This window comes from Pezoporus flaviventris, unplaced genomic scaffold, assembly GCF_033815535.1.
Source record: "Pezoporus flaviventris isolate CSIRO_AGI_PZ_B2104156 unplaced genomic scaffold, CSIRO_AGI_Pfla_v1 ptg000002l, whole genome shotgun sequence".
In the NCBI taxonomy this organism is placed as follows: Eukaryota; Metazoa; Chordata; class Aves; order Psittaciformes; family Psittacidae; genus Pezoporus; species Pezoporus flaviventris.
This window is the reverse complement of record NW_026892550.1, coordinates 47,218,873-47,244,243: the sequence shown is the minus strand read 5'-3', so window position 1 is coordinate 47,244,243 and position 25,371 is coordinate 47,218,873. Positions and strand designations below refer to the sequence as shown.

Genomic DNA, 25,371 nt, shown 5'->3' with positions numbered 1-25,371 from the left:
TGCAGTTACTATTCAATAAATGGTCCTGCTTTTTGGCCTCTGGAAGAACTGCCAATTTTGCATCTGCTCTGAACATCTAATCAGAGTTTATTTTTTCCACTACATCTGTCTTTGAGAAGCAGACACTGCAAACAAATAGTTTAGTTTTTCCATCACGAAGTATTTAGCTTGTACTTCTCATACTGTAACTAAACAGTCACTTCCAAGGGGAAAAAAAGAGTTACAAGCATTTTTTAATGTAAAAAGAACATGTTCACACATACAATCAAATATCCTTCAGCTACAAGCTCTTTGGTTCCTTTTCACCCCTCAATACAGCCAGATTCACTTTTGGGGCAAGGACATCAGTAGAGGAACTATTTTAAAATAAGTTAGCTTCCTCCATGGTTTGAGGAGGTTCTCTGACAAATAAAGTCATGAACAGATGAAATGCAGACACTTTTCTTCAGCCTCTTCTCCCCCATACCTCCCTCTTTTTCCCACCCTCACTCCAGTGATGATCTGCCTTGCTTTAAACTGCACAGCAGAATAGACAAGCGAAGAGAAACAAATGGTCTGGGGAAACAACAGCCCTTCCCCCAGTTTTTCAGCACAAGAGGTTAAACAGTGGTGGGAAAAGAGGCAGTCAGGAAACAATGTGCCAACTGATCTCTCTTTCCATCTTCAAGTTAAACTGAGGAGCCCTAAAGAAGGATGTTGCTTGCAGGCAACTACACAAGCTCTGAAGCACTAACTAGCACTCTTAGGACTTTTAGAAAACACTCACATTAAACCACTTGTGCATCTGGGAGCTTTACAATTGTTCATATTTCACTTAAAGGAAAAACTCTGCTCCTTCAGGACTCTGTGCAGAGAGGATGCAGACTTTGGCACTGGTAGCTCACCCGTCATTCTCAATATTTTTGCAGTAAACCTCATCTTGTAAACAGAATTAAACAAAACAGAATAACGCTTCTTCATGTACGCCTTGGCTAATCCCATTTATTTCATAAGTACAGACAGGTCCCGTAAAACACAGCATTTATTGACCTAGGTGCAGGATCAGCAGGTAAGTGCCGTGACCTCTGCCTGTACCTTTGACCCTGTGCCAGGCAGTTGCAGTAGTGGAATACATCTTCAGCTGTATTTTGTGCAAACCATCACAACTCGGTAGCAGATCAAACCCACACAGCAATGGCAGCAGCTGCCAGTAAGAGCTTAGTCAGTAACTTCCAGGATGGAGCATAAAGTTACTGACACAATCATCACTGGCCAGGCCATCAGTTGTTCCAGTTCTTCTCTCCTATTTCACATGCCTGCTTGAAAGACCATTTCCGAAATCCATCCCCACCCTCCCCTTCCCCCCTTCAATAACTTATTTCATACTTACAAAAAAAAAAAAAAAACCAAGATTTTACTTGAAATTACACACTTGGCTTAATAATTCCTGCAAACACAAGGGCAACAGTCTCAGCCAGAGTCCAGTCAATCAAAGCTGACATGCTCTAGGCGCATTAAATGCACCATTTTCCTTTATTATCTTCTCATTGACATTATTTTCACACATGTTAATACCTTTAAAACAGCTTGCTTCCAAATATTAAGGTGGCCAAGGCCAAGCCCCTGAATAAGCAAACACTGTGCAAAAACAATCATACATGCTCCACCCATGGGCACAGCTTGCTGGGTAACCGTGTATGTACCTGAGCAGGAAGGAAGGAAAGCAGGAGAGAAAAGGAGACAACTTCTCTGACAGTGACCTCCTAATATCAGCATGAAGATACTTCAGTATGTTCACATGGGATGAATACCAAGCAGTTGATGCATTGATGCATAGCTGAATGCACATGTACTCCCTACTTCATCCCAAGGTGGGCTGCTCATCCACCTACTCCATGGTGGTACTGCTTGCTGACAGTCATTATTGTGAGTCTCCCATCAACTATGAGCTTGCAACACCTATACCACAGAAAAACACACTTGAAAAAGATGAAATACTGAAAACTTCAAAATTGCAAAAAGAAAGGGTTATTCCTAAGGTTTCGGATTTCTGTTTGTTTTGCTGGGGTGGGTTGTCTTGTGGTTTGTTTTTTGTTGTTTGGGTTTTCTTTGTTTCTTTGGGTTCTGGTTGGTTGGTTGGGTTGGGTTTTTTTGTTGTTGCTCTAAGAGGCAAAGTGACCAGTAAAGCAGTAAGAAGCTGGGGGGAAAACGCACTTAAAGAAGTTGCAGTATTAAAAACAGAGCTGTCAGTCAGGTCAAGCATTTCAAGAAGACATATTCCATTTCATTTTTGCATGAAGAGAAAGACATACAGCAAAACATTTTCTGAAGGAAGTTGACTTGAGTTGCCATGAGGATTAAACAAAAAAATAACTTTTCAATAAAAGAAAACATCCTATGTGCTTGCATTAGGTGGAAAGATACATAATGTACACAGGCTACATTACCGCTCAAAGGTTTCACTTCAGTATTTCCTTGTTTCTAGCGGTAAATACTGCCATCAACCAGAGACAAGTACTGTTTTGAGACTGCACTATCTCCTGTTCTACAAGTACCAGACAGGTCATTTGCTGAGGTGAGTAGCTCAAGAAAGGCCAGGAGACCTCCTTGGATGGATAAAGAGCTACTGAGGAAAATTCAAATGAAAAAACAGGCTTATAAAAAGTGGAAGCAAGGACAGGCAGCCTGGGAAGAGTACAGGGATGTTGTCTGGGAAGCTAGGGACCAGGTTAGGAAAGCCAAAGCCCAGTTGAATTAAACTTGGCTAGGGATGTTAAGGATAATAGGAAGGGATTCTACAAGTACATAGCAAATAAAAAACAGACTAGGGAGAATGAAGGCCCCTCAGGAAGCTCTCAGGAGAACTGGCTACACAGGATTTGGAGAAGACTGAGGTTCTGAATGACTTCTTTGCCTTGGTCTTCACTGGCAAAGGCTCTGACCAAACCACCCAAGTCTTGGAAGGCAGATGCAGGGACTGTGAGAATGAAAACCTTGCGCCCACTGCAGGAGAGGATCTGGTTCGAGACCATCTTAAAAATCTGAATGTGCACAAGTCCATGGGTCCTGATGAGATCCATCCGCGGGTCCTGAAGGAGCTGGCAAATGAAGTTGCAAAGCCATTGGCCATCATATTTGAGAAATCATGGCAGTCAGGTGAAGTTCCTGATGACTGGAAAAAGGAAAATATAACCCCCATTGTCAAGAAGGGGAAAATGGATGACCCGGGGAATTACAGAGCAGTCAGTCTCACCTCTTTGCCTGGCAAAATCTTGGAGCAGATTCTCCTGGAAGGCATGCTAAGGCACATGAAAATCAACAAGGTGCTTGGTGACAGCCAGCAGGGCTTCACTAAGGGGAAATCCTGCCTGACCAATTTGGTGGCCTTCTATGATGGGGCTACAGAACTGATGGACAGGGGTAGAGCAGTTGATGTCATCTACCTGGACTTGTGTAAAGCGTTCGACACTGTCCCACACGACATCCTTGTCTCTAAATTGGAGAGACATTAATTTGATGGATGGACCACTCGGTGGATAAAGAACTGGCTGGATGGCCGCACACAAACAGTTGTGGTCAACGGCTCAGTGTCCAGCTGGAGACCAGTAACGAGTGGTGTCCCTCAGGGATCGGTGTTGGGACTGGTCTTGTTTAACATCTTCATCACTGACATGGACAGTGGGATTGAGTGCGCCCTCAGCAAGTTTGCCGATGACACCAAGCTGTGTGGTTCGGTTGATACCCTGGAGGGAAGGAATGCCATCCAGAGGGACCTCGACACACTTGTGAGGTCCCTGATGCCAACCTCATGAAGTTTAACCATGGCAAGTGCAAGGTCCTATACCTGGGTCGGAGCAATCCCAGGCACAGCTACAGGCTGGGCAGAGAAGAGATTCAGAGCAGCCCTGCGGAGAAGGACTTGGGGGTGTTGGCTGATGAGAAAATGAACATGAGCCGGCTTCAGTGCGAGCTTGCAGCCCAGAAAGCCAACCGTATTCTGGGCTGCATCAAAAGGAGCGTGACCAGCAGGTCAAAGGAGGTGAACCTGCCCCTCTACTCTGCTCTCATGAGACCACACTTGGAGTACTGGGTGCAGTTCTGGTGTCCTCAACATAAAAAGGACATGGAACTGTTGGAACAAGTCCAGAGAAGGGCCACAAGGATGATCAGGGGACTGGAGCACCTCCCGTATGAAGACGGGCTGAGGAATTTGGGGCTGTTCAGCCTGGAGAAGAGAAGGCTGCGTGGAGACCTCATAGCAGCCTTCCAGTATCTGAAGGGGGCCTATAGGGATGCTGGGGAGGGACTCTTCATTAGAGACTGTAGTGACAGGACAAGGGGTATAAACAGGGGAAGTTTGGATTGGAGGATAAGGAAGTTTAGATAAGGAGGAAATTCTTCCATGTTAGGGTGGTGAGGCACTGGAATAGGTTGCCCAGGGAGGTTGTGAATGCTCCATCCCTGGCAGGGTTCAAGACCAGGTTGGACAAAGCCTTGGGTGAGATGGTTTAGTGTGAGGTGTCCCTGCCCATGGCAGGGGGGTTGGAACTAGATGATCTAAAGGTCCTTTCCAACCCTAACCATTCTATGATTCTATGATTCTACCACCACAGAATAAACCACCTGGAAGCCCTACAGTACAGTTACATGTGGTGGCCTGAGGTACTTTTAACACTTACCCATTAATAAAAGATATAGATCTACTACCTCAGCCCACCCTTTATTCCTGGTTGAAGAGTAAATATATAATCGTTTTACATTCACAGCAGCTTCCTTCCCACTGAGCCCTCTTCAGTCAGATCCATACCCACCATCACACTACAACCACCACTTCCGCCCCACATCAGCTTCCCAGTGTTGAATTCCTGACCTGCATAATGGCTCTGCAGGGCTCAGACAGGTGCCTTCGCAAGGTAAGGAGAAGGACTGTGAAAAGCCACCCTGCTGACGTCCAACCAGATTCAAGTATATATAAAAGGCACTGCAGCATTTTTGTTGTGGAGATTTATGCCACTAACTATAAGGCTATATACCCAACATCACATATATTACTTACCATGAAATGTGTACAGCTGTATAAGTATACACAGCAACTACAAAGCACTAAGAGAGCTATATAAAGTGACTGATGTAACCTTGCAACAACTGTTGCTATTGGTTATGCTGCAACCAGTCTACAACATACTAGCTCATGAAAAATCAAATGCTACTGCTACCCCTGCATTAATGTTAACCTGCTACACCTTGGCTGACATTAAGAATTTCAACTGAAGAACCCAAACCAGGCTTGGTTTACCTTACAGAAGCAACAAGGAATACACTCATTAAAACTGCATTCTGCACAAAGCTACCTAACTTACTAAAAAACTTTCTCCAAAGAACCACATGAGATCTTAAATTGCTCAAATCATTAGTAAAAAGTGATTAGCTTTTCAGATACACTGGTTTCTAAAGCTGTTTATTTTCTGTGTTTTGTACATTGTACTTCAGTTGAACTTAATTTCAAGGAGTTTAAACTAAAGCAGGAAATTGGTCCTCAGCAGCGCAGCCAGATTCATCCTCAGCATCTAGAGGACAAACTAACAACAAAACAAAACTGAAGAAGTCCTCCTTGCCAAAGAACATAATTCTGGTTTCTCATTACTGTTTTGCTAAAATAATTTAATTAGCAGCCCTCGGACACAGGAAGTCATTTATGCTTCATCAGGAAAAGAAGGGCTGGAGGGGTGTGAATGGTACGCACTGTTCTAGCGTACCAGGAACACAGCATTGAATTCTTCCAGCTATCAGGCCAAAGCTGGATTGGCATACCAGAACTAAGCACTTTTTTAATCCAAAGGACAGAAAACAAAACACACACCATTTTTTTTGGCAGTCTAATATTTGCATACTCTTACACACATAACTGCAAGTAAGAAACAATTCAGCTGTGGAGCAGGGCTAAGGTACAATAGCTGAACTGGATATTGTGCTTTCCCATCCCATGCACAAATTAAAGTCCTAAAACCACCCAGTCCACATCTTTCATTACATTCTGCTTTTGCGGGCGCTGACATTTGTCATTAGGGAGTCCCATAACTGAGGCTTTTATATGTAGCTATTTACGCCAATTCCCCTAGGTTACTCCATGCGACAGCATATTTGATTCCTGCAATAAAGTAGTAGTCTAGACTAATTTCAACATACGTTTCCTCTTTAGAGGAAGGCTGCTTAACAGCGAGACTGTATAGTAGATCTCCAGGACTGCAAAGGCTCCTACAAAAAACAAGTATTCCCCTTCCCTAAAACTAGCTGTTTACTACGGTTTACTGCCTCCAAGCACTTAACTGCTAATCAGTACCATGTACAAATACCCTATGTAGGCACGAGCCTATGCGTTTTCAAATCCTTGTTATGACAGCACTTCTACCATCGAATCAGAAGAGCATTATCCACAACCCTAGCTCAAATTTCTCATTACTGTAGGAGCAACCAGCTACTGAACACGAAACTGAAGTACAGTTTAGCTTGAAAATCCATGGAATTTGGGAATAAACTGCTTCTCAACCCCTTTCTGGCACAGATATCATCTGTATTCATCTGTACACAGATATTTCTACAGCTCTCCAGTCCATTTTAGCCATATATAAGTAATTCAGTAGAGCCAAACCGTATTTTAACTTCATCAGCATAATCCACCAGTGGATAAAATAAGCCAAGTTTAAATGAACTGGCAGGGTTTGAATTGCTAGTTGAGATTAGCTAAAAATATTCCCATGATGCCTAAACCCAAATAGAAACCTGCTCCATCTTCCAGGGCAGTATCAGTTCTGCAGTCCCAACAGGTGTAAAAATAATTCATCTTTGTCACTAAACTATATGAATATGCAGGAGGCAGAGGAGAGCTGTCAACAGACAAGAGGCCATTGTACATAAATGCTTCCACACTGCAAACCAAATTTAAAGGTGCCAGAGTACCGAGCCATCAGGAGCCAGTTTCTTTACCCAGAGATTTCCAATGATCCTATAAATTCAATACTGTTCATCCCTGTATTTCATACGTGAAGTGCTTCAGCTGTATAAGGAAGACTTTGAAACTCAGCCTGTACTGAAAGACCAGCCTTCCTTGAAAAAGTGGCTTTAAAGTAGGAAACTAGTCAGATAGTGCCTGGGTACAAAAATCACATTTGTTTTGATTTAGTTCCTCAAATCCTTTGAATACCAGTTCAGTACACATACACTATAAAACACTCATGAGAAACTGTCACTTTCACTCAGGCACATACTGATGAACTGCTATTTACAGCTACTGCCATTTAAGTGCCTTTTTATTGTAAATAGTGGGATTTGCAAGCACAGACACCAGGAGATCCTCAAGCTGCTAAAAGCTGCTGAATAAACAAGGGTAACCTGAGTGATTTTCCCCCACTGCTTCCTATCTGAACTGCACAGACTCAGCCCAGCACAGAAAGTTTCTTGTTTCTTGCCAGCCTCCAGCCTCTGCATTGGTGTTTTCTGGGTGGGAATTAAAAGGTGGCTTCTTTTCTTGTTGCATAAATAAATGCAGATAAAATGACCATTCCAAGCAAACACATCCTTCCTAAAGTAATTTTGCTGGAGCCTTTGGACAACACTGATTTATTTTCCCAGCATCTTCCCCTCCACCCCCCCAAAAACAGCCCTCCATGCCACAGGGCAAGCTGAACCCTAGCAACTCTAATGGCTTTGCATACTTATGCCTGAAGGCTGCAGGCTGGCCACAGCATAACAGATACCCACATGCAGGCAAAGAGACACATGCACTTACCCGAGAGATAGATAGAGGCACATTGAAATCCTTGCCCCCTTGAAGCCTGAAACCCCAGGGAGCCGGGCCGACCAAAGACACGCTGTAGTTGCTCATGTTGTTTAGTTTTCAAGAATCAAATCCAAAGAATTGATGCCTGTGGAAGAGTATTAGAGTTCTAATTTAAAGACTAAAAAACCAAAAGGCACTGTCTACCATTTTGAAAGCCTTCTTTATCTTTTCCCCCTCGTAGTATGAAAACAGCCAATAAATACACATCAGTTAGTCATTACTTGTGCTTTTATTCCTCATATGTTGTTTTCCTCCATAGCTTAGGAAGCAATGTAACTAGGGAACGTAACATAGACTTGGGACTTTGAGAACTTCCCAGCATCAGACACCTTGACAACTACTTCTCCCTAACGCTAACATGGGGGGGAAAGTGGGGGGACGCCCAGCACTGAAGTTCATATTAAAAAAGTTCAATGAAACAAGCATGAATTGATAGTATCCCTTAAATCCAAGTACGGAAGAAATTTGCACTACTGGCACATTCATTTCTAACAAAATGAATATCATATGCTTTTATGTCATCAGCTCGAAGCTTGTTTCTAAACATATTATGTCCTGACAGTTTCAAAACATCGCAGTTTTGAAGTTAATCAGAAGAAAATAAAAACCCTGTGACTTCTTTATTTTTATAGTATTAGCTTCATATTGGTAGAACAATGTAACAGACAAAATGGATCTTAAAACCAACCCTCAAATGAAAGCCATGAACTAAAGTGAAATACCCACAGCCACAACTTGGTACTGAGGAAGCAAAACCCAGGCATTTCCCTCCTTTTAAACTACCTTTAAAAGGCAGCTGAGGCACTTAATTGCTGTTCAGCATCAAAGATAAGGGCTTCAGTTTCGCCTCGGATAAGTAATGTTACAATGACATCTTAGGTAGTGGATGTCATCTATTTTTGTGTGGTTGAAGCCAGGCAGGAGCACACCAGGGTGAGCTGTTGTAAGACTACACCGGGGTACAGCCTGATTCCATACTCATATAGGGACATTTAAGGTGGACCTTTGGTCAAGCAGAAGCAAGCGGGCTGCAAACCCCATTGGGCTCCACCAGCCCACCCTCACAGACCATCAGAGCAGGTCTGTCATGCAGCCTCTGTCAGTGCACGAACAGACATTTAACGTCGCCCCCTTAGAAACCCAGCAGTAACAGAGATTCATTGCTCAGATAAGTTTCCAAATCAAACGGTAAACTTCCTTCCCACCAATGGCCACTCAGGTAACCAGAACACGGCTGTTGACATTAGGCAGAGCAATATATATATTAGGAAACTGAATTCAGAGTGGGTATTCAGCCAATTCCTGATGTGCCTGTTGGCATCCAGCAAAAGGACAGCTCTGACCCTAGGTGCCCAATAAACCCACCTCTTAAAAGTCTAAACAAGCACCAATGTACAGAGGGGAAACACACAGCTGCTGAGCTTTTATGTGGCTGAAGAGGAAGAAAAGAAACAAAAAGCCTCCACCAAGTTTCAGCTAGGATTCCTAGGGGGCTCGCTCAACACTAAAGCTAGGCTACAAGTCATTTAATAGCTGTGCGCACCAAATCCCTTATAAAAAGAGGACTTTAATTAATCACAGATTTCTTTCCATGTAAAAACACAAATTCTTTTCATTCCCTCTAAATGAAATCCATGGCAGTGACAGGTCACTATAAATTAGAGACTAGAGAAAAGCAAACCCCAGCTCGTGACCAGCACACAAGCAGTTCACTGGCACAGGCAGCACTTGTGCAGCTTTTCACTCTTTTTTTTAATTAACAGCTAATTACAATAACAGACCTAGGAAAAGATTAAACTCCATTAGAAAATACTACTGTTCTTTTCCACTTGTAGCAACTACAAACAGGGGGGAAGAGACTGCAGGCTGAAATACCGCGCATCACACTCAGCATCACTCATGTTTCCTTTCTAACCCCTCTATTCTGCCATGTCTGCATCTCCAGGCTTACACACACACCAGGGAAGGCATGGCAAACAAAAGAGACCCACTCAAAGTTTAACAGATTTCTTAAAACATGCTAAAGCAACACGTCAAAAGAAAGCATTGCAAACCCACCAACCCCACTTGCATTGCGCAAACCAACCAGCCAAGGGGTGAAGTTGTGCAACTTTCATTTAGATGATCAAACGCTTGGGGGTTCTACTTCTGGAAGGGGGAATTTCAAAACGCAGGCAGAAACGCTCTCCCGTCAGGGCACTGAGCCGCAGGGGCCCAGGAGTGGCCAGCAGATCGCAGTAGTGGCCAGCGGGGCCCCTCTACCCGCCTGACGGAGGGGCGCCAGCACAAAAGCCCGTACCCCCCGGCACCCCCTTTGCACAGCTTCTCCACCGAAGCCTCTAAGCGGTCCGGGACGAGAAGCCTCACGGCCACCGCAGGCTGGAGACCAGAACGCCCCACACAGGTCCAAAGTGCCCCACAGCCCCGATCTCGGTCCAGAGCGCCCCACAGCCCCGTTGGCTCCCCATCGGGTCGCAAAGCCTGTGGAGCAGGCACCCCAAAGCCCCAGCCTACTCGGCCCAGAGCAAGTAACCACACAGGTACCCCACGGCCGCAGGGCAGGGCTCCCCGCGGGATCCCGAGCCGCTGTCCTCGGGATCGGGCGCTGCCCGCGGCACTCCACCGACAGCTACAGCCCGCGACAAACCCGCTTTGAAAAAAAACTGCATTAAAAAGAAAGTAAATTGAGATAAGCACCGTGGGGCTGCAGAAACCCCGTCCAACCTGCCGACTCCTTATTCCACACTCACCCCGTCGGTGCGATGCAGGGCGCGAAGAACCGAGGACACCCGCTGCGCGTCTGGCAGGCGGTGGCTCCGTCCCCCCGGTCTTGTTTTCACTTCCGTCTCCAGCCGCTCCTCCCCCAGCCCTGCCCAGCCCAGCCCGGCCCGGCCCGGCCCGGCCCCGCAGCGACGGGACAGGACAGGAGAGCAGGGCAGAGCGGGGAAGGCCCTGAAGTGGCGCTCCCGGGCGGCCCTGGTCAGGTTATTGATTCAGTTTTAACAGGGAAATAAATGTACGTTTTTCTCCGGCTGCGCGCTACACACAAGTAACTCAAGGCGCACCTGTGAACGCGAGGGCGAGCAGGAAAGGGGTGGTGCTCACCGGGTGCCGCTCCGGTCCCAGGTCCGAGTAAAGAGGCTGCTGTGCTGGGCGAAGGAGGGAGGGAAGGAGCTCAACCCACAGAGTGCCCCCCTAGACACCCCCCCGCTGCGTCAGATGCACGATCTTTTCAGTAATCGGCGGCTACAGCTGCAAGGGCAGCCCGCAGCAGAGCAGACCTTAGAAAAAGAGAGTTCGGTTTAATGTGGGGGGTAACATGAGGACTGACAGTGATAAACTCACCTCCTGAAGCACATCAAGGTGGGGAACTGCAGCGAGGAGGAAGAGCTAGCTGTTCAACCTAAAAGTGCTGGCGCAAGAACAGATGCGTATAAAGTGGCCATGAATAAATTCAGCTAGGAGATTAGAAGAGGTCCACGAGCAGGGAGGAAAAGGAGCTTTCTGGCACAGCCTCTTCCTAGGAGCAGGTGCAGGAAGTCAAACTGTTTCTAAGGTGATGCTCGATCAGATTATGTTATATGACATGCTTGCATGAGAGCAGGAGAATTATTGAACACAGACCATCGATTTGACAATCCAGAAGCTCGCTGAGCAGGACAGAGGACAGACTCACTGTGAGAGCAGCTGCTGCCTCGCAGAACAGAGGAATTGGGTGAAGATGAAGCAATAGCACTTCAGTTTAGCGTAGCTGTATCTCACAGCTAGGTGAGGTTTGTGTCATACTTCATGTGTACTAAAAGTTACTACAAGTAGAAATGTTCTGAAAGAAACATGCATCTAGTTAACAGTGCCATCAGCACTACAATTCAAAGGATTTCAATCCCCTATTTAAGCATGGATTTACTGTGGAGAAACAGTGCAGAAGAAAGCTTTATATTCGTGTTTATCACCAGCCAACACAGCATGCAGTCCTTATCATAGATGGCCCTGCCTCAGACCTCTGTCCCCATCTAGGTGAGAGGCACTGTCCCTTGCTTTTGCTGCCACCTGCGCAGCCCAGAGGCCACGTTTGACAGCGTTTTGCCCATGCTACACAGGGTACCGATGCTATGCTGGGGCTTGAGACTGAAGCCCCAGGTGCCTGGGTGTGCATGAAACCAGGGCCTGTCCAGTCCTCCGAGCCCCGTTTAGGTGAACCTTAACCAGGGGTGTTTTAACATTGTCCCTCTGAGCTGTGTGTCTTCTCAGTTGCCATGACCAGGACAAACACATCTCAAAGCACATCACAAAAATAAAAGCATCTAAATCCCACACTAGTGAAGCCAAACCACTCTTTCAGAAATCTTTCTTCTTTACTCTGCTTTTTTCCTATTAAGTATCTCTAATCAGGCAAAACTGAAAATCCCCATTACACACACAGACTCTCTCACATGATTCTAATTCATGGAGGTAAAAATTCCCCAACCTAGGGATTTCTCATTGTGTCACAGGGCCCTTAGGTCACTCCCATGCTGTTTTATTTATTAGAGTAGAAAAAGCTCCAGGACCCCACTCTCCAACATGACTCACGTGACATCTCCACGGTCAGCGTGTCTCTATGCTGATTGCCTGGGTAGCAATCTGCTCTCAGCTCACCAGAGTGCACAGCCCATGGTTTGCTTCATTTTGCATTTAGCCACGCTAGGGAAAAACATCCTTTTCCACTTCAGTTCTCCAAAAGCCTTCAGCTTTTCTTGAAGTAGCAGCTTGCCCAAGGTATCTGTACATGCAGCATCTCAAGACCACGTTATATTAACTCATCAGGATTGACGTAGAACTTGCAGAGAGACTTTTGCTGCTTTGCGCTGAAGCAAGTTTCACCCTTGGCAAGCCCGCGTGCACTCTGCACCATACGCACCCATTGCACCCAGGCCAGCACCACTCCCAGCTCAAAGCTGCCAGTCTCAGCCTTAAGTCCGTCACCACTTTACTGCGGCGTGATCAGTTCGTAACAAATGAATCTGCCTCCATAGACAGGGCACAGAATTAGGGCACAGAATTAGAGGCAACTCATTAGTTTGAGATCCCTCAATTCTTGGTCACTTTTCAAATATGCTCCTCTTTGAGAAGAAGCTTTTCATTAGAGTTGAATAGTGAAACAAGAGATAGCAAGCTGAGCAAGAATCCTCAGGAGCAGCCAGAACTGTGGCCTGCCTGTTCTTCTTACCAGCACAGGATTTTAGACAGAGCTTGCATTTTTCCCTCTGAACAAGGAAACAAGTCTGGAAATTAATTAAATGCAGTAGTCAGTTAGCCATGCAGATACAGCCGATCTCAAAATTACTCAGGCACTTAAGTCTTGTTTAAATGCTAATGAAATGCCTTAGGTACCAGATAATGGGCACTGCAGAACTCTGACAAAGATTATCACCTGCGGTCCTGAAGTACAAAAAGGCACTCGTAAACGGAAAAAGCAGCCCATAAATTATGAACATATTAACAATGCACAGTGAAATTATTCTCAATTAAGCAGCAGTTAATCTAACATTAGCTGCGTGCTACAGCACTGAACTAGGAGCTGTGCTTTTACGACACTGCTACTTTCACTTTTGCTTTTTTTTCCAGAGGTAAAGCTAACGCAAATATTTACAGTCAGCATATAGCTGGAGTTCAGTGCAAAGTAACCCTCTCTCTAAAGAGGGTAATGGGAATATCTTCTATAGCCTAACAGCTTTTTTCCCATGCTGAAAGAGCTTTCTGGCCAAACAATGAAATAAATTAGATAGTTCTAAGTGTTTCTGAGAAGCAGGAGCTGCAGTCAGCTTTTGACAGAGCAAGCTGTTATGCTTCTGTCATGGTGAAGCCCAAACTGCCCCAAACTGGTATCACAGAGAAGCACTTTCTTTTTTCTATTTGCTGGTGTTTTGTGGTTTGGTTGGTTGTGGTTTTGGGGGGGGTTGTTTGAGGTTTTTTTGTGGCTTGTTTGTTTGCTGGGGTTTTGCGTTGTTTTTGTTGTGTTTTTTCTTTCTTTTTCCTGTCCTGGTTTGGAAAGATACCCACTGCTGAATTACATCCTCTCTCATACATCCTGTCCACCACAATAACTCGGGTTAGATGAAAAACTTCCTTGTGCAGGAGGAGCCAGCGCTGGGACACAGAGCAGCCAGCCAGGGGGTCAGCATCCAGCTAGCTGGGCAGCTACACTCACACAATTCATTTTGGGGCAGATGTATCAGCTAAAAAAACCCCACGGTCGAGTTTGCTCTTACTTGTCACCTCTTTTTTTCCTCCTTTTAGAGCTCTGTTCTTCCTGTGGCTATGCTGACCATCTTCACTTTTCATCAGTCTGTTTGCCACAGGCATGTTTTCTTGCATTAGTGCTTCTGCACCTGCTGTCCTCTCTGCCTGCAGTTCACTCACTGTGTCAGTGGTCAGGCCAGGTTTTAAGCCTGTAGCTTTCATCAGATTGAAACATTACCAGCATTGGTCTTCCCACTTTAGACTGTTATCCATTAAAGCTTTTACTGCTATAAATTAATTTATGGCCTTTTTATGATCCTGATTTCTTCCTTTTAAGCTTATCAATTTATTTGAGCTTTATTGGTGCTTTTTCTTTTTTAAAGAAAAAATAATATTTACTAATAAAATACTCTTTATTTATAATGTCCCCCAGAATCTTGGTAAATTGTGTAAACAAAGGAAATAAGTGTATGATGTTATTACTGGACTCCTTTGTAGTGACTGAGTGGAAGCATCTGGAGCCTGCTTATTCATTGAGAAGCTGTAAACTAGGCAAATCTGGTTTATTCCCTCCTTCTCAGGTAAAACAAGGACCACCAATGTGGAAGCCACAGCCCATGGTACAAGTTAAACATTTCCTCCTGGCAAAGTCCAAATCAGTGAAGCAGCAACTAAATCTTTCAATTCTGGACAACACAAGAGCCTTTTGAGACACTCCAGGTTACATACTTAAGTGTTAAACATGGCCTGTTTTCAGGAGTGAAACCAATGTGAAGCTTCTCAGTATGTCACAGCCTGGAAAGCTTCATCCTCAGCCCCGCTGTGAAGCATTAGCTTCATTTTACAGATGGTAACCAGAGGCAATAAACATTTATACATGTGAGGAATCAACTGTCAAAGAATTGAAACCAGTTCTTCCAAATTCCTATGCAGCTCCTAACTACTGGATTACCCTACTCCAGGCTGACAAAGCCCTTTCGGCTTCTTCAACTACAACGATGCATGGGAAGGAAAAAGTGAAAACACCCCCAGACTTCATATTTACCATTCTTGACAGAGCCAAGCACATTACAGGAGTAACGCCTTCAGCCATCCACTCGTGCCTCTTGAAGTGAGCTGTCTGCTTAAATTTCCTTTTCCTTTATGGCAGGGAACAGTTAATGCAGAAATCCGTGGCTTGGTGTGGTTTAATTACAGTCCATCAGCTGTGTAGGAATGTCTTGCTGAGTGAGTTCTTTGAGCTACATTTGACATATGCCGCAAACACCAATTAAGTAGTGTTTGGCAAGTAAACAGCCAAACTTTCAGAGTGATCCTTGCAGTTATTTATATTAATGCCATGGGAGAAGAGGTGCAGCTTCACCTATAATCTTTTATGTAATATATTGCCTTAGCGAGGGAGGGAGTGGGTGCAAGCTGTGGCATGAAGAGAGCTTTGCCTGACAGGTTGGGAGCAGCCTGGCACAGGGGTTTGGACAGGAGTCGCAGGAGGGAAGTTTCCCTGTGTGATTCCTGCTGTCGCCAGTAATTCACACAGCCTTTTCAGAAGACGGGTCTGTTCAGCGGTTCAAACATTGGCATACAGAAGATGCCTTTTGGGGCTCAGCCACTACAGCCCTGTGTCATCTTCACCAAACCAAATCACTTCAGCCAGTTCACATAATTGAACTGGCACAAGACTGAACATTGCCCAAACCAGTGAAATCTCACAGCATCAACAGATCTAACAATACATTTATAAGCATATGGAAAAAAACTAAGGAAAAAAAAAGAAAAATCAACATAGCTTTCCTGTTATCTTGACTTAACTGACCTGGATTTTATAACTAATTAGGTAAAACCATACAAAAACCTCTGCATGCAGAGAAACCTCTCTAGCCCTTTTTAACCACCTCTAGAGTTACATTTCTCTGGTAAAAAAAATACAGAAACCAACCATAATATCTGAGAACACGTCAGGGAAATCTTATTTTAGCTGCTGCCTGCAGGAAAAAAAAAAATATATATATATATATATTTTAAAGCAGCTAATAGCTATTCCCACAGTAAATAAAACACATTTAATCCTTACTGACAGAAGGGAATGAGGAGAAAAAAAAACAAATAAAACAAAACACCAGGGAAGCTTATATTTATACATTTTAAGATTTTGAACCAAATTTGCACACACCAGTGGCATATTTCTGTGTGAATTACATTACAATGATTTATTTGAGAAAAAGCCAGTTCCTTGTTGGCTTTGCCAGGCTGACTGCTACATAGTATCTGGGTATTATTGTCAGAAGAATAAAACCTGCATTGTGCTAGTATTTTTGGCTAACATGCCACACATAAATTAAAATGAGCAGGAGGGACGGAAGGGACGATAGGCACCTAAGAGCATCCTGCATCCGTAACTGGCCTAAGAGTGACCTCCCTGTGTACCCCCTGGGTAGACGCAGGAGCCACACAAACATGAAGTGTCACCAGCCCGAACCTGAGCCTTTCCCTCCTGAGGTGCTACAGTGTTTTTTTCCCAATTAAATTTGCATCTTCCCAACTGAATTTACATTTCTGGCCCCAGCTGTTCCCGTAAGAAGGCTGCCCTTGCCTCTGTTTGTTTTAATGGCCAGCAACTTGCATCTTATTTCCAGACTAAGTTTAGTCACAGACAAGTTTAAATAGTTTTTCCCCCTCACCACTGTTTCACTCCTGGGTATTTTTAGATGGAAACCATATCCCCTGTCAACCTTCATTTTCTTGGACTGGACAAGTTGAGCTTGCCTTGCTTCCATTTGTAAGGAAAGATCACAGAAGTCCTGGCAATCTCAGAAGCCTTTCTTTAACACCTGTTCAGATTTGTATTTTCCTTGGACATGACACATCAAAATCATATCTAGCGTCCTGAGGACACCTTACCGATGTCATCTTCTGTAATGGATTTAGTGTTTCCACTGGAAACATCGTTGTTTGACATGTCCTAGAATGACACTTTGTTCTTCTCTGAAGAAAATTGTATCAGTGCTCCAGAAGTAGCAGAGAGTTGCCAAGTTGATTCATTTCTTAATACTTTCATTTTCAACTTACTGATGAGTAATCTCCATAAGTGTGCCTATGTCATATATACTTTCGAATTTAACTTCATTGAGTTTTTATTCTTGCCATAACATTTTTTTAGATCTTCCTCCCTCTTGATAGTGCCTCCCAACTTTTTATCATCCACAAGTGTCATGAGCAAATTTGTAGTCTTTGTGCCTAGTTTACTGATGAAAATAATAAGAAGGAATGAATCCAAGACCTTTTAATTTTATAACCATATCTTTTTTATATATATATATACACATATATAAAATCCATTAACTACCTTTCTGCCTGGTACTTTCTTTGCAGTGTTACCTGCTCACCTTGTGTAAAAATGATGGCCTTCAGCAGCATAAGGATTGGATCAGGACACCAGATGCCGTCCTAAAGCCCAGACAAATGGGATCTAACACATTCCTTTTGTTTATAATTGCTGCAATGAAGAAAGCTATGAGGTTAGTCTGACACGAGCTGTATTGGCAAGCCCAAGAAGGCTTGCTGAGAGGAAACCACAAATGTACTGCAAGTAACTGTAGAGATGTTCAGACCAGAGCCAGGATCCAGCAGGAGTCACAGGCCACTCAGAGGTCTGAAGAAGGAAAATGGAAAGGAGGAAACAGAGAGCACCAGTATTAAAATATAGAGGAGTTTCACAATGTCTTAGACACAAAACATTATCATGCCAATATTGGCAAGACAGCAGAAGCAGGGAACTTAGCAGCTGTTTTGTAGAATCGTAGAATAGCTTGGGTTGGAAGGGACCTTCAAAGGTCATCTAGTCCATCCAGGGACATCTTCAACTAGATCAGGCTGTTCAGAGACCCATTTGTTTCAAAACTGGACAAGGAACAAAAGAAAGATAGTGAAAACAGTATTTTAAAGTAGGTTTTAGGCTGTTAAAGCAAGAGCAAAAAAACTCTTTTACACAGATTAAGGAAAGAGGAAAAGAAAGAAAAATCTGCTGTTGGGAGGCAAGTATCAATGCTTTTTGTCAGCAAGGTGGTGGTCTAACATGGATAAATCAAAACTGTGGGTATCTGGGTTATTCTCTAAGAGTTAATTTATTGTATCCACCTATGGGAAAACATACCAGCCAGCTCCTGTAGAGGATAGACACTATATGAACAACTGCAAGTGAAGCAGGACTTAATGCAGTTGTCTTTACGTGCTGCCTTGTGCAGTCCAAAGCATCTGTGCAGCTACAGGTGGGACATGTAGTCAGGTTAATCAATCTAGGGATAAGCAGGAGCTGACAGTACTTTGGAGGAGTGTGAAGTGCCTGCAATGTATTAGCTGGGCACAGGCCTGCACTTTCCTTCTCTTTGTATGAAGACAGTTCTCCAAAGCACAGTGATACAATCCCCTCATTTCTAAGCTTCCATTTTAAAGAAAATATGACAGTGACAAGAGGGTGGTACCAATTACCCTTCACACAGTGCACATGTCAAATGCCTAACTCAGGCTGCAGAGCAGTAGCTGTGGTGTCTGTGCTACATAATAAAAACATACTGGAGACTAATTAAAACAACAGTTAGAAAGCTGGTGGAAGGGGAAAATAAGTGAAAATGTGAGGGGGAAGAGTTAAAAGTTTTAGCCACAACCCATCACCTCTAAACTCTGAAAATATAGAAGCAGAAAGCTGGTAGGAAATGTTGATACCAATAGAAAACTTTCAGCAAATAAAGGGCCAGTGCCCAGTGTAAAACTGAGCTTCTTGAGCACGAGGAACGTGCTCATACAGCCGCGTCCTAATGCTACTGCTCTGCTTTATCATCAGTTTGACTGAAACTTCAAAGCCTATTAAAATCAAGTAGAAACTTTCTGTGGCTCCAGCTCCTAAGTTTAAAATTGGCACTGGGCTTTGTCTCGCATTTCACCTCTTCCCAGCCCTTGTAGCTCAATACCCCTTGTTAGCCCGCCTGGGATGGTTTCTGTCCATCTCTCTGGAGAACACTTGTCACCCGGGACTGCTCCAGCCCCTGCTGATTTTGTGGGGAAGGAATTTTGGCAGCAATTAGCTGAAGTGAGTCTCTGGACCTTCAGCCTGTTTGTTTGACCTCTGGAAGTAGGTGGCTAATTCCAGGACAATGGAAGCTGTCCGGTTACCTGTTTCCAACACGACATCAATCAGGGGAGAGCAGGAGTGAAGTCAGCCTTTCTGTTTTGATAAGAGGGTGGCCAAAGATCTCTGGAATGAGAGGCACTTCAGCAGCCACCCGGGCACAGGGACGCCTGCTATTTATACACCCCGGGGGCAGGGCTGGGGAACAAAGTTGTTTTTCTGCTCCCATTTTATTTGCCTGAAACTGAAGGGGAAGGGCACAGCTTTTATCACCCAGAAGCATGCACGAGCAATGCTCCTTTGTTAACCTTTTTGGTTAAAAGAAGAGTTGTCAGTACAGTATTGTGTTATGTACATGTTATTATGTATAAATATCATTTCAACTTTCAAAACCGAAAGTGCTCTAAAGGTAATCCATGTGTAATGATGATGTACCTGATCTGTGCTCCGCACATCAGCGAACAGAAGACTGCTTCACTTGGGAACTGGTTGCGTGAATGACATAGATGGACACAGACACCAAAGCAAAACAGCTGAGAGAGACGGGGGCATGCACCAGTTCAGATTTTATATGGCAAAAGTACAATTATCAGTGTTCCACAGAGTTTAATTTGTTTGCAGAATTATGTTTGAAGCTCAGTTATACACATTTATGCTCAGCCTCATTGGAACCAGATCCAGGTCATCCCAAAGGCTAGGATTTTTCAAACTGACCTGAGACATAACTTACACTCATTGCAGTATTTTGCCTTTGAGGAAGAGAGCAGTAGCACTTACTGTCATTCAAAAGCGCCCTTTTCCTGTTGACAGAGATAAGCCCCTAGAGATTTGCATCCAGTGCTCGTGCTAAATATGACAGAAAAGAGTCTTTGGGAAAAGAAGCCCAGCACAAAACCCTAGGGAACACTAACTGTAAGCTTATTTTTAAGTATCTTGCATGGTCTGAATAGTTTACAAGGCTGTTCCAGTTGCTGAGAAGTCAGAAGTCTTGGTAATAAAGACCCTTGGGAAACTGATCCATCAGTTTTACAAGTTTACAGTGCTGCTGGAAAAGGGCCAGCAAGCTGGCCTCTGGAAATGAATGAAATATTTCTGTATTACCTCATATAGCTTGCAACACCGTAGTAGCTGAGTAACTCGCAAGCGTTACTGCATTCATCATTGGAGTATCTGAATAATCCAGGGAAGTACAAGCACAAGCGGCTATAAAAATATTTTCACCTTACTTTTGTGGGCAGGGTTTCCACCCCTCCTAGCCTGGCAGGGAAAAACCTCATTGAGAAGCTTCCCTCTGTGAGGCACAATTCAGACACTAAGCGTGGAGCCTGGCCCTCCCCAGGGCAGGTTGCTCTCCCATTCCCACCCCACCAGGCCAGCTCTAGCAGGACAACGCTCACCTATCTTCAATTTCTGTTTCCCAGTGGACTAATGACAATTTCCTGGGAAGGCAGGGGCACATACAAATGAGCCTCTGTGAGCTTGTTTCCCTCATCCCACAAACTGTGGACTGAGACAGCATGAACCAAACATGTTGCAAAAGAGCGCTTAGGAGCCATAGGAGCTTTTCATTAATAGTTACGTGACCTGTAATTTAGGCCTTCTCATAGGTTATTACCATCACGTTATTTTTACCACTAGCAGTCACTGGGCATATATCTATGTTTTCAAACAAAAGCATGGCTCTGGCCCAGAGGCTTTTTGCAAAATAATTTGCTGCTCCTTCCCCCTCCACCTCCTCTTTTCCTTCCCTCTCCACCCATAAAATTCACATCCAGATTCAGTTGTCTCTGTTTAGCTGACAGGAAGAGCAGAAGAATGAAAAAAAATGATATAAGAAAATAACACACTGTGTATACAGTACATACATACCATAAACCACTTTAAAATGCCATAAGCCAAAATATGTGCTAGGAGCAGACTAGGCAGACTTATTTCAAAATAGCTGCTGTAGAAGAGATGAAGAGATGTACAAAATGAAGAGATGAGAGGAGCTGATTGCAAACAGAGAGCACAGAACACATTTTCTGTGTCTCACCAAAACTTCTGCAAAATAAAAAGGCTTCTAACCAGCTCTATTTATGAGAGGGAAAAGAGCATGAGAAATTACTTTTTTCCTTCTTGCACAAATCAGAACTTAACTGCTGAAAACAATACACCCTGTCCCACGACAAGCAGTAACCTTACAGCCTCGGGCATTCTGCTTGAAATACCTTATAAAGCAAACAAACCCTTCTGGGCTGAACCACCTCCTTATCTATTCAGCAAGAAAGGAAGAGGTAAAGGATGAGCAATGGCAGGAAACTGGCTTTCATTCCAGTGACGAATTTCGACCAGCCTTTCACTCCTGTCACTGCAGATGCAGCCCTTCAGGGGGACCACAAAGAGAGGAATGAATGTACACAGCTCCTTTTAAGGAGGAGAGAAGCTCTCTTTTTGGCAAATAAACATGTTTCCACTGTTGTTCAGTCATCAGGATCACCAGACAGAGGGTGTGGGCTTATGTTTTTTCTTTTTTTTTTTGGGTCTGTCTAGCCAGATTTTTGCATCACTTCCCTCACCCTGCCTCACTGATCCCTGCAATGATTTGGGCAGTCCATCTGCACAACTTGCATGTTCTGGCTAACCTGATGAGTGATTTCCTAGGAAATCAATAAGCTGTGTCAGAAATGCCTTAATCCCTGCATAGCTGCACCACTGATCCAGGGGCTGGGCAGGTCTCTGCATTACTGGGGTCAGCCACCTACTGGGGCTCAAGAAGCCTTGGGCAAGGTGGGCATGCCAAACTGTAACTACCAAACTTGGGAGCATCTCTAGCAGGAGACTGTCATCAGTTGCTTGAGATGGCATTAGTAAGGTCTGACTTAAGAGCAAATGCCTGGGGAAAAAGTTGAGTTTAACAGCCATACATAGCTGTTGCAAGCCCAGAAATATACAGGACTGTAAAGAACGTTTTCATGTGATGAAGGTAGATAGAAAAGTGAATGAAAGGCAGGCCAAAATGAAGCATATTGGCTAAAAACAGGTGCTGTAGGACTCACTCCATAGCTCTCCTGGATAGAGCAATCCCTTTTCTAGACTACGGAAATGAAGTAGATTTTATCGCACTGCGCTTCAGGAAGGCATCAGATCTAGGACCGCTTGGGAAGCTATTAAACAAACTGCAGGAAATGGGGATGCCTACAAAAAAATGGAAAGTTGGTAAGCAACTCCCAAATGGGAAATTTCAAAGAAACCCATGAGTCTTTGTAACAAAGGGATGTACGGGGACGTAGGAGGGCTTCATGCAGTTACTCTGGGTAAGTCTTGAAACGGAAAGTATTACATATCTCATTGGCTGTACTAATGCAAAAAATCTGGTTTCTTCTTTTTGATGATAAATAACTAGGGGGCATTCTTAACAAAGAGAGAGCATGGAATAAATTAAGGCTGGACGTTGGCAGCCTTGCAGGACTAAAACCCTGGACTAAACTTCAGAGCAGCTGGGACAAGGAAACCTCACTGTTTTTTCAGTTTGGTATTTGGTCTTGTTTGCAAAGACAGTGTGGTATGAGCAGAATAGGAAAGATGTGAACAAGGCTTTGTAACTCAAGTTAGCCTGCTGTAGGAAAAATCAAATTTAAAGAAAATTAATTGCCAATGAATTTTCCACCTGCTTGAATACAGGTAGATCCTCATCTTACCCTCAGACAAAGTTCTTAAGCGTTGTTTCTGAAACATGTTCAGTTTTCTCCAAAGAAGAACAGCCTGGCACATCAAACTTACTGCTGCCTCCTCATGCTTAATCAGAAAGAAAAAGTTCTGAACCTGGAAAACAGTTTTGGATGTTCATTTTGTCCTGTGCCCTTGATGACTGCTGGCCAACATCTTCACAGCTGGATATAGCTTGTGAACTGTGACTACGTCCCTTCAACCACAGGAAGAGTTTTGCTCTCTTAAAAATCTGCCTTTATGTGTTGAGACAGACAAAGGGTGGGTGTCTACTGCAAGCTGTGATGTGGGTTTGCTCTTTAGGAGCAAAACCAGGAGCGCCTCTTCACGGAGCCTTGCAACTTCCCAGTGGAAAGATATAATTACTCATCGCTGAACTGGGATTGTTAAGATGAAGACAAAAAGTCTGACTAATAGCTTTGTGAGGTGCTTTGATATCATTCAGACTGCAGGCATAGATAAACCTAGAATCTATCGCATCCATTATCAGGAATAATAATACACACTTGCCCTTTATATTCATTAATTAGGTTTGGAAGAAGAACTATTTTAAGAGTGGAATGGCTTTGACTAATCTTATGTTTTCACTGTGTCTAAAAGATTAGTAATACAGAACATAATCTTTAATCCTTGAAACATTTAAAATATCAGGACTTTATTAGTTTATCACTTTTTCCTCTTCACATATCTTTGGGAAGTATTGATTTCTCTAGGTAAGGACAAGGTACAGGATGTTATTCCAGTAGTGGTCTTTCTTCACATTCAACTTTATTCCAATGGCTAGAAACCTGACTTGACCCTAGCTAAATTTAAAGGAGGAACTATAACAAGCAGGAGTTTTAATAAAAGTAACATTGCATTGGGTACACAAAGTTTCTGGAACAGCTAAACTTTGCAAACAGAGTCATGGATTTTGGCAAAGCACTGGCATGCTTTGATGAGGTCATCAAAGGTGTAAAGTGTCTGCTAGACATTGTATTTGATTATCTCTGAGATTTATGGAGGATTTGCTTGCTTGGAAAGAATTTTTAGAATGATTGGCATACACAATTTGTGCAAGGTAATGGTGTTGGGATTTTATATGCAATTCTATTTATATACAAACTGGGAGTACTTTTGCTTCTTGATCTAAGCATATGCGTATGCAGTGGTTGTGAGTCTCCATTTGCTGCCTGCGTGTTCATTTGGACACATCCCCACAGTGAATGCCAAATGATTCCACAGCAGAAGGGCAGCATTTTGCTCCCACTTTAGACTGCCATAGGCATGGTCAGCAACCACCAGGGCATTAATGAAATTGCTCTACTGAGAAATGGCATTGACCAGCAAGGAACCAAATAAGATTTATTAGCAGCCTTTACATAATGGACTCAGAAGACTTTGTGTACCTTTATTCTAATAATAGCCTATCCAAGAGATGAAAGAGATTTAATGGAAGGATAGCTGTAGATCCTAGGTGCTTTAAAAAGCATCTACTACGCTCTGAGTGTTTACCGTGTGTCTTTGCTTGCCCTCGTCTTTCAGTCTCACTCAAAGATATGTTGCAGCCATGTACGTATATGTGCATAAATTCCCTGAGGTCTTATACTAAAAGCAAGGAAAAAAGTATTTGGTTTAAGATACAAAGGGGACTGGGTGGAATTACTCTGCTGATGTCAAGTTATGAGCCCTCTTCCAAAGGACAGTGGTCTCTTCCCAAGGTCTCACCACCAGTCCTAGTGTCTGGTGAAAAAAAAAGGATTGAACAAAATCCTCCTTTTTCCCACAGATGTTCCTCAGAAATGGATCTTGAGCACCTTTAAAGGCAACTAACTGTTTTTTTCCCCCCTGCAGATGAGTAAAGCTACACCTAAAGGAACAACCCTAGCATATCTCAGCAGGAGCAGAGGAACAATGCAAACGAAGCAAACACTTCCTACTTTAGAAGGAGGGATTGCTTACTAGAAAAATTGTGAGAAAGGAGGAGGATCATGCCAGAGGGCTTTTAGGTTTTTTTCTGTCTTGTTTTTAAATGCTGGGGAAAATGAAATAGACTGAAGATGGGGAAGCAGATGAGAATCAGAGAAACAAAGCCTTGTACCTTTGTGCTGAATGTGGAGGTGGAGGAAAAGACATCATGGTGCTTGGAGGTGAATTTGTTGGATTCATTCCACTGTCTGTTGCTCTCTAGCTGCAGCCTCTAAGTGACAGGCAATTCTGTCATCCCAGTAGGTAGAGATGTCAGAGCAATAGAAACAAAAAGATTTATTCCAGTTAAATTTAAAGGAGAACAAAAAAAAAACCCAGCTGAACTAATGCATCCCATAGGTCCACAACAGTTTTTGTGCATCTCTTGTTTTAAGAGGGATTTGTCAGGCATGTTGTTAGTTAAGGACTATTTTGAGAGCTGACTCAGAGGCAGAGATATAGCCAATGAACTGAAAAAAAATTGCCAGCCTTACAACAAAGGACAAAACGTGAACATGTTTGTTCCAATCCACCCTTCTCCAGAATCACTTACCTT

At 43.7% G+C, this 25,371-nt stretch overlaps 1 protein-coding gene across 8 annotated transcripts in view; it reads right to left on the bottom strand.

The window, feature by feature from the left end:
• PDLIM5 (PDZ and LIM domain 5) overlaps positions 1 to 7,899 on the bottom strand; it is a 124,227-nt gene extending 116,328 nt beyond the window's left edge. For all 8 annotated transcript variants that reach the window (XM_061477367.1, XM_061477383.1, XM_061477376.1 and 5 more), the window contains exon 1: positions 7,766 to 7,899. In XM_061477367.1, the coding sequence (XP_061333351.1) occupies positions 7,766 to 7,861 (96 nt within the window). In that variant the 5' untranslated portion in view covers positions 7,862 to 7,899. The remainder of the gene's footprint in view (positions 1 to 7,765) is intronic.
• Between the last annotated feature and the right edge of the window lie 17,472 nt (positions 7,900 to 25,371).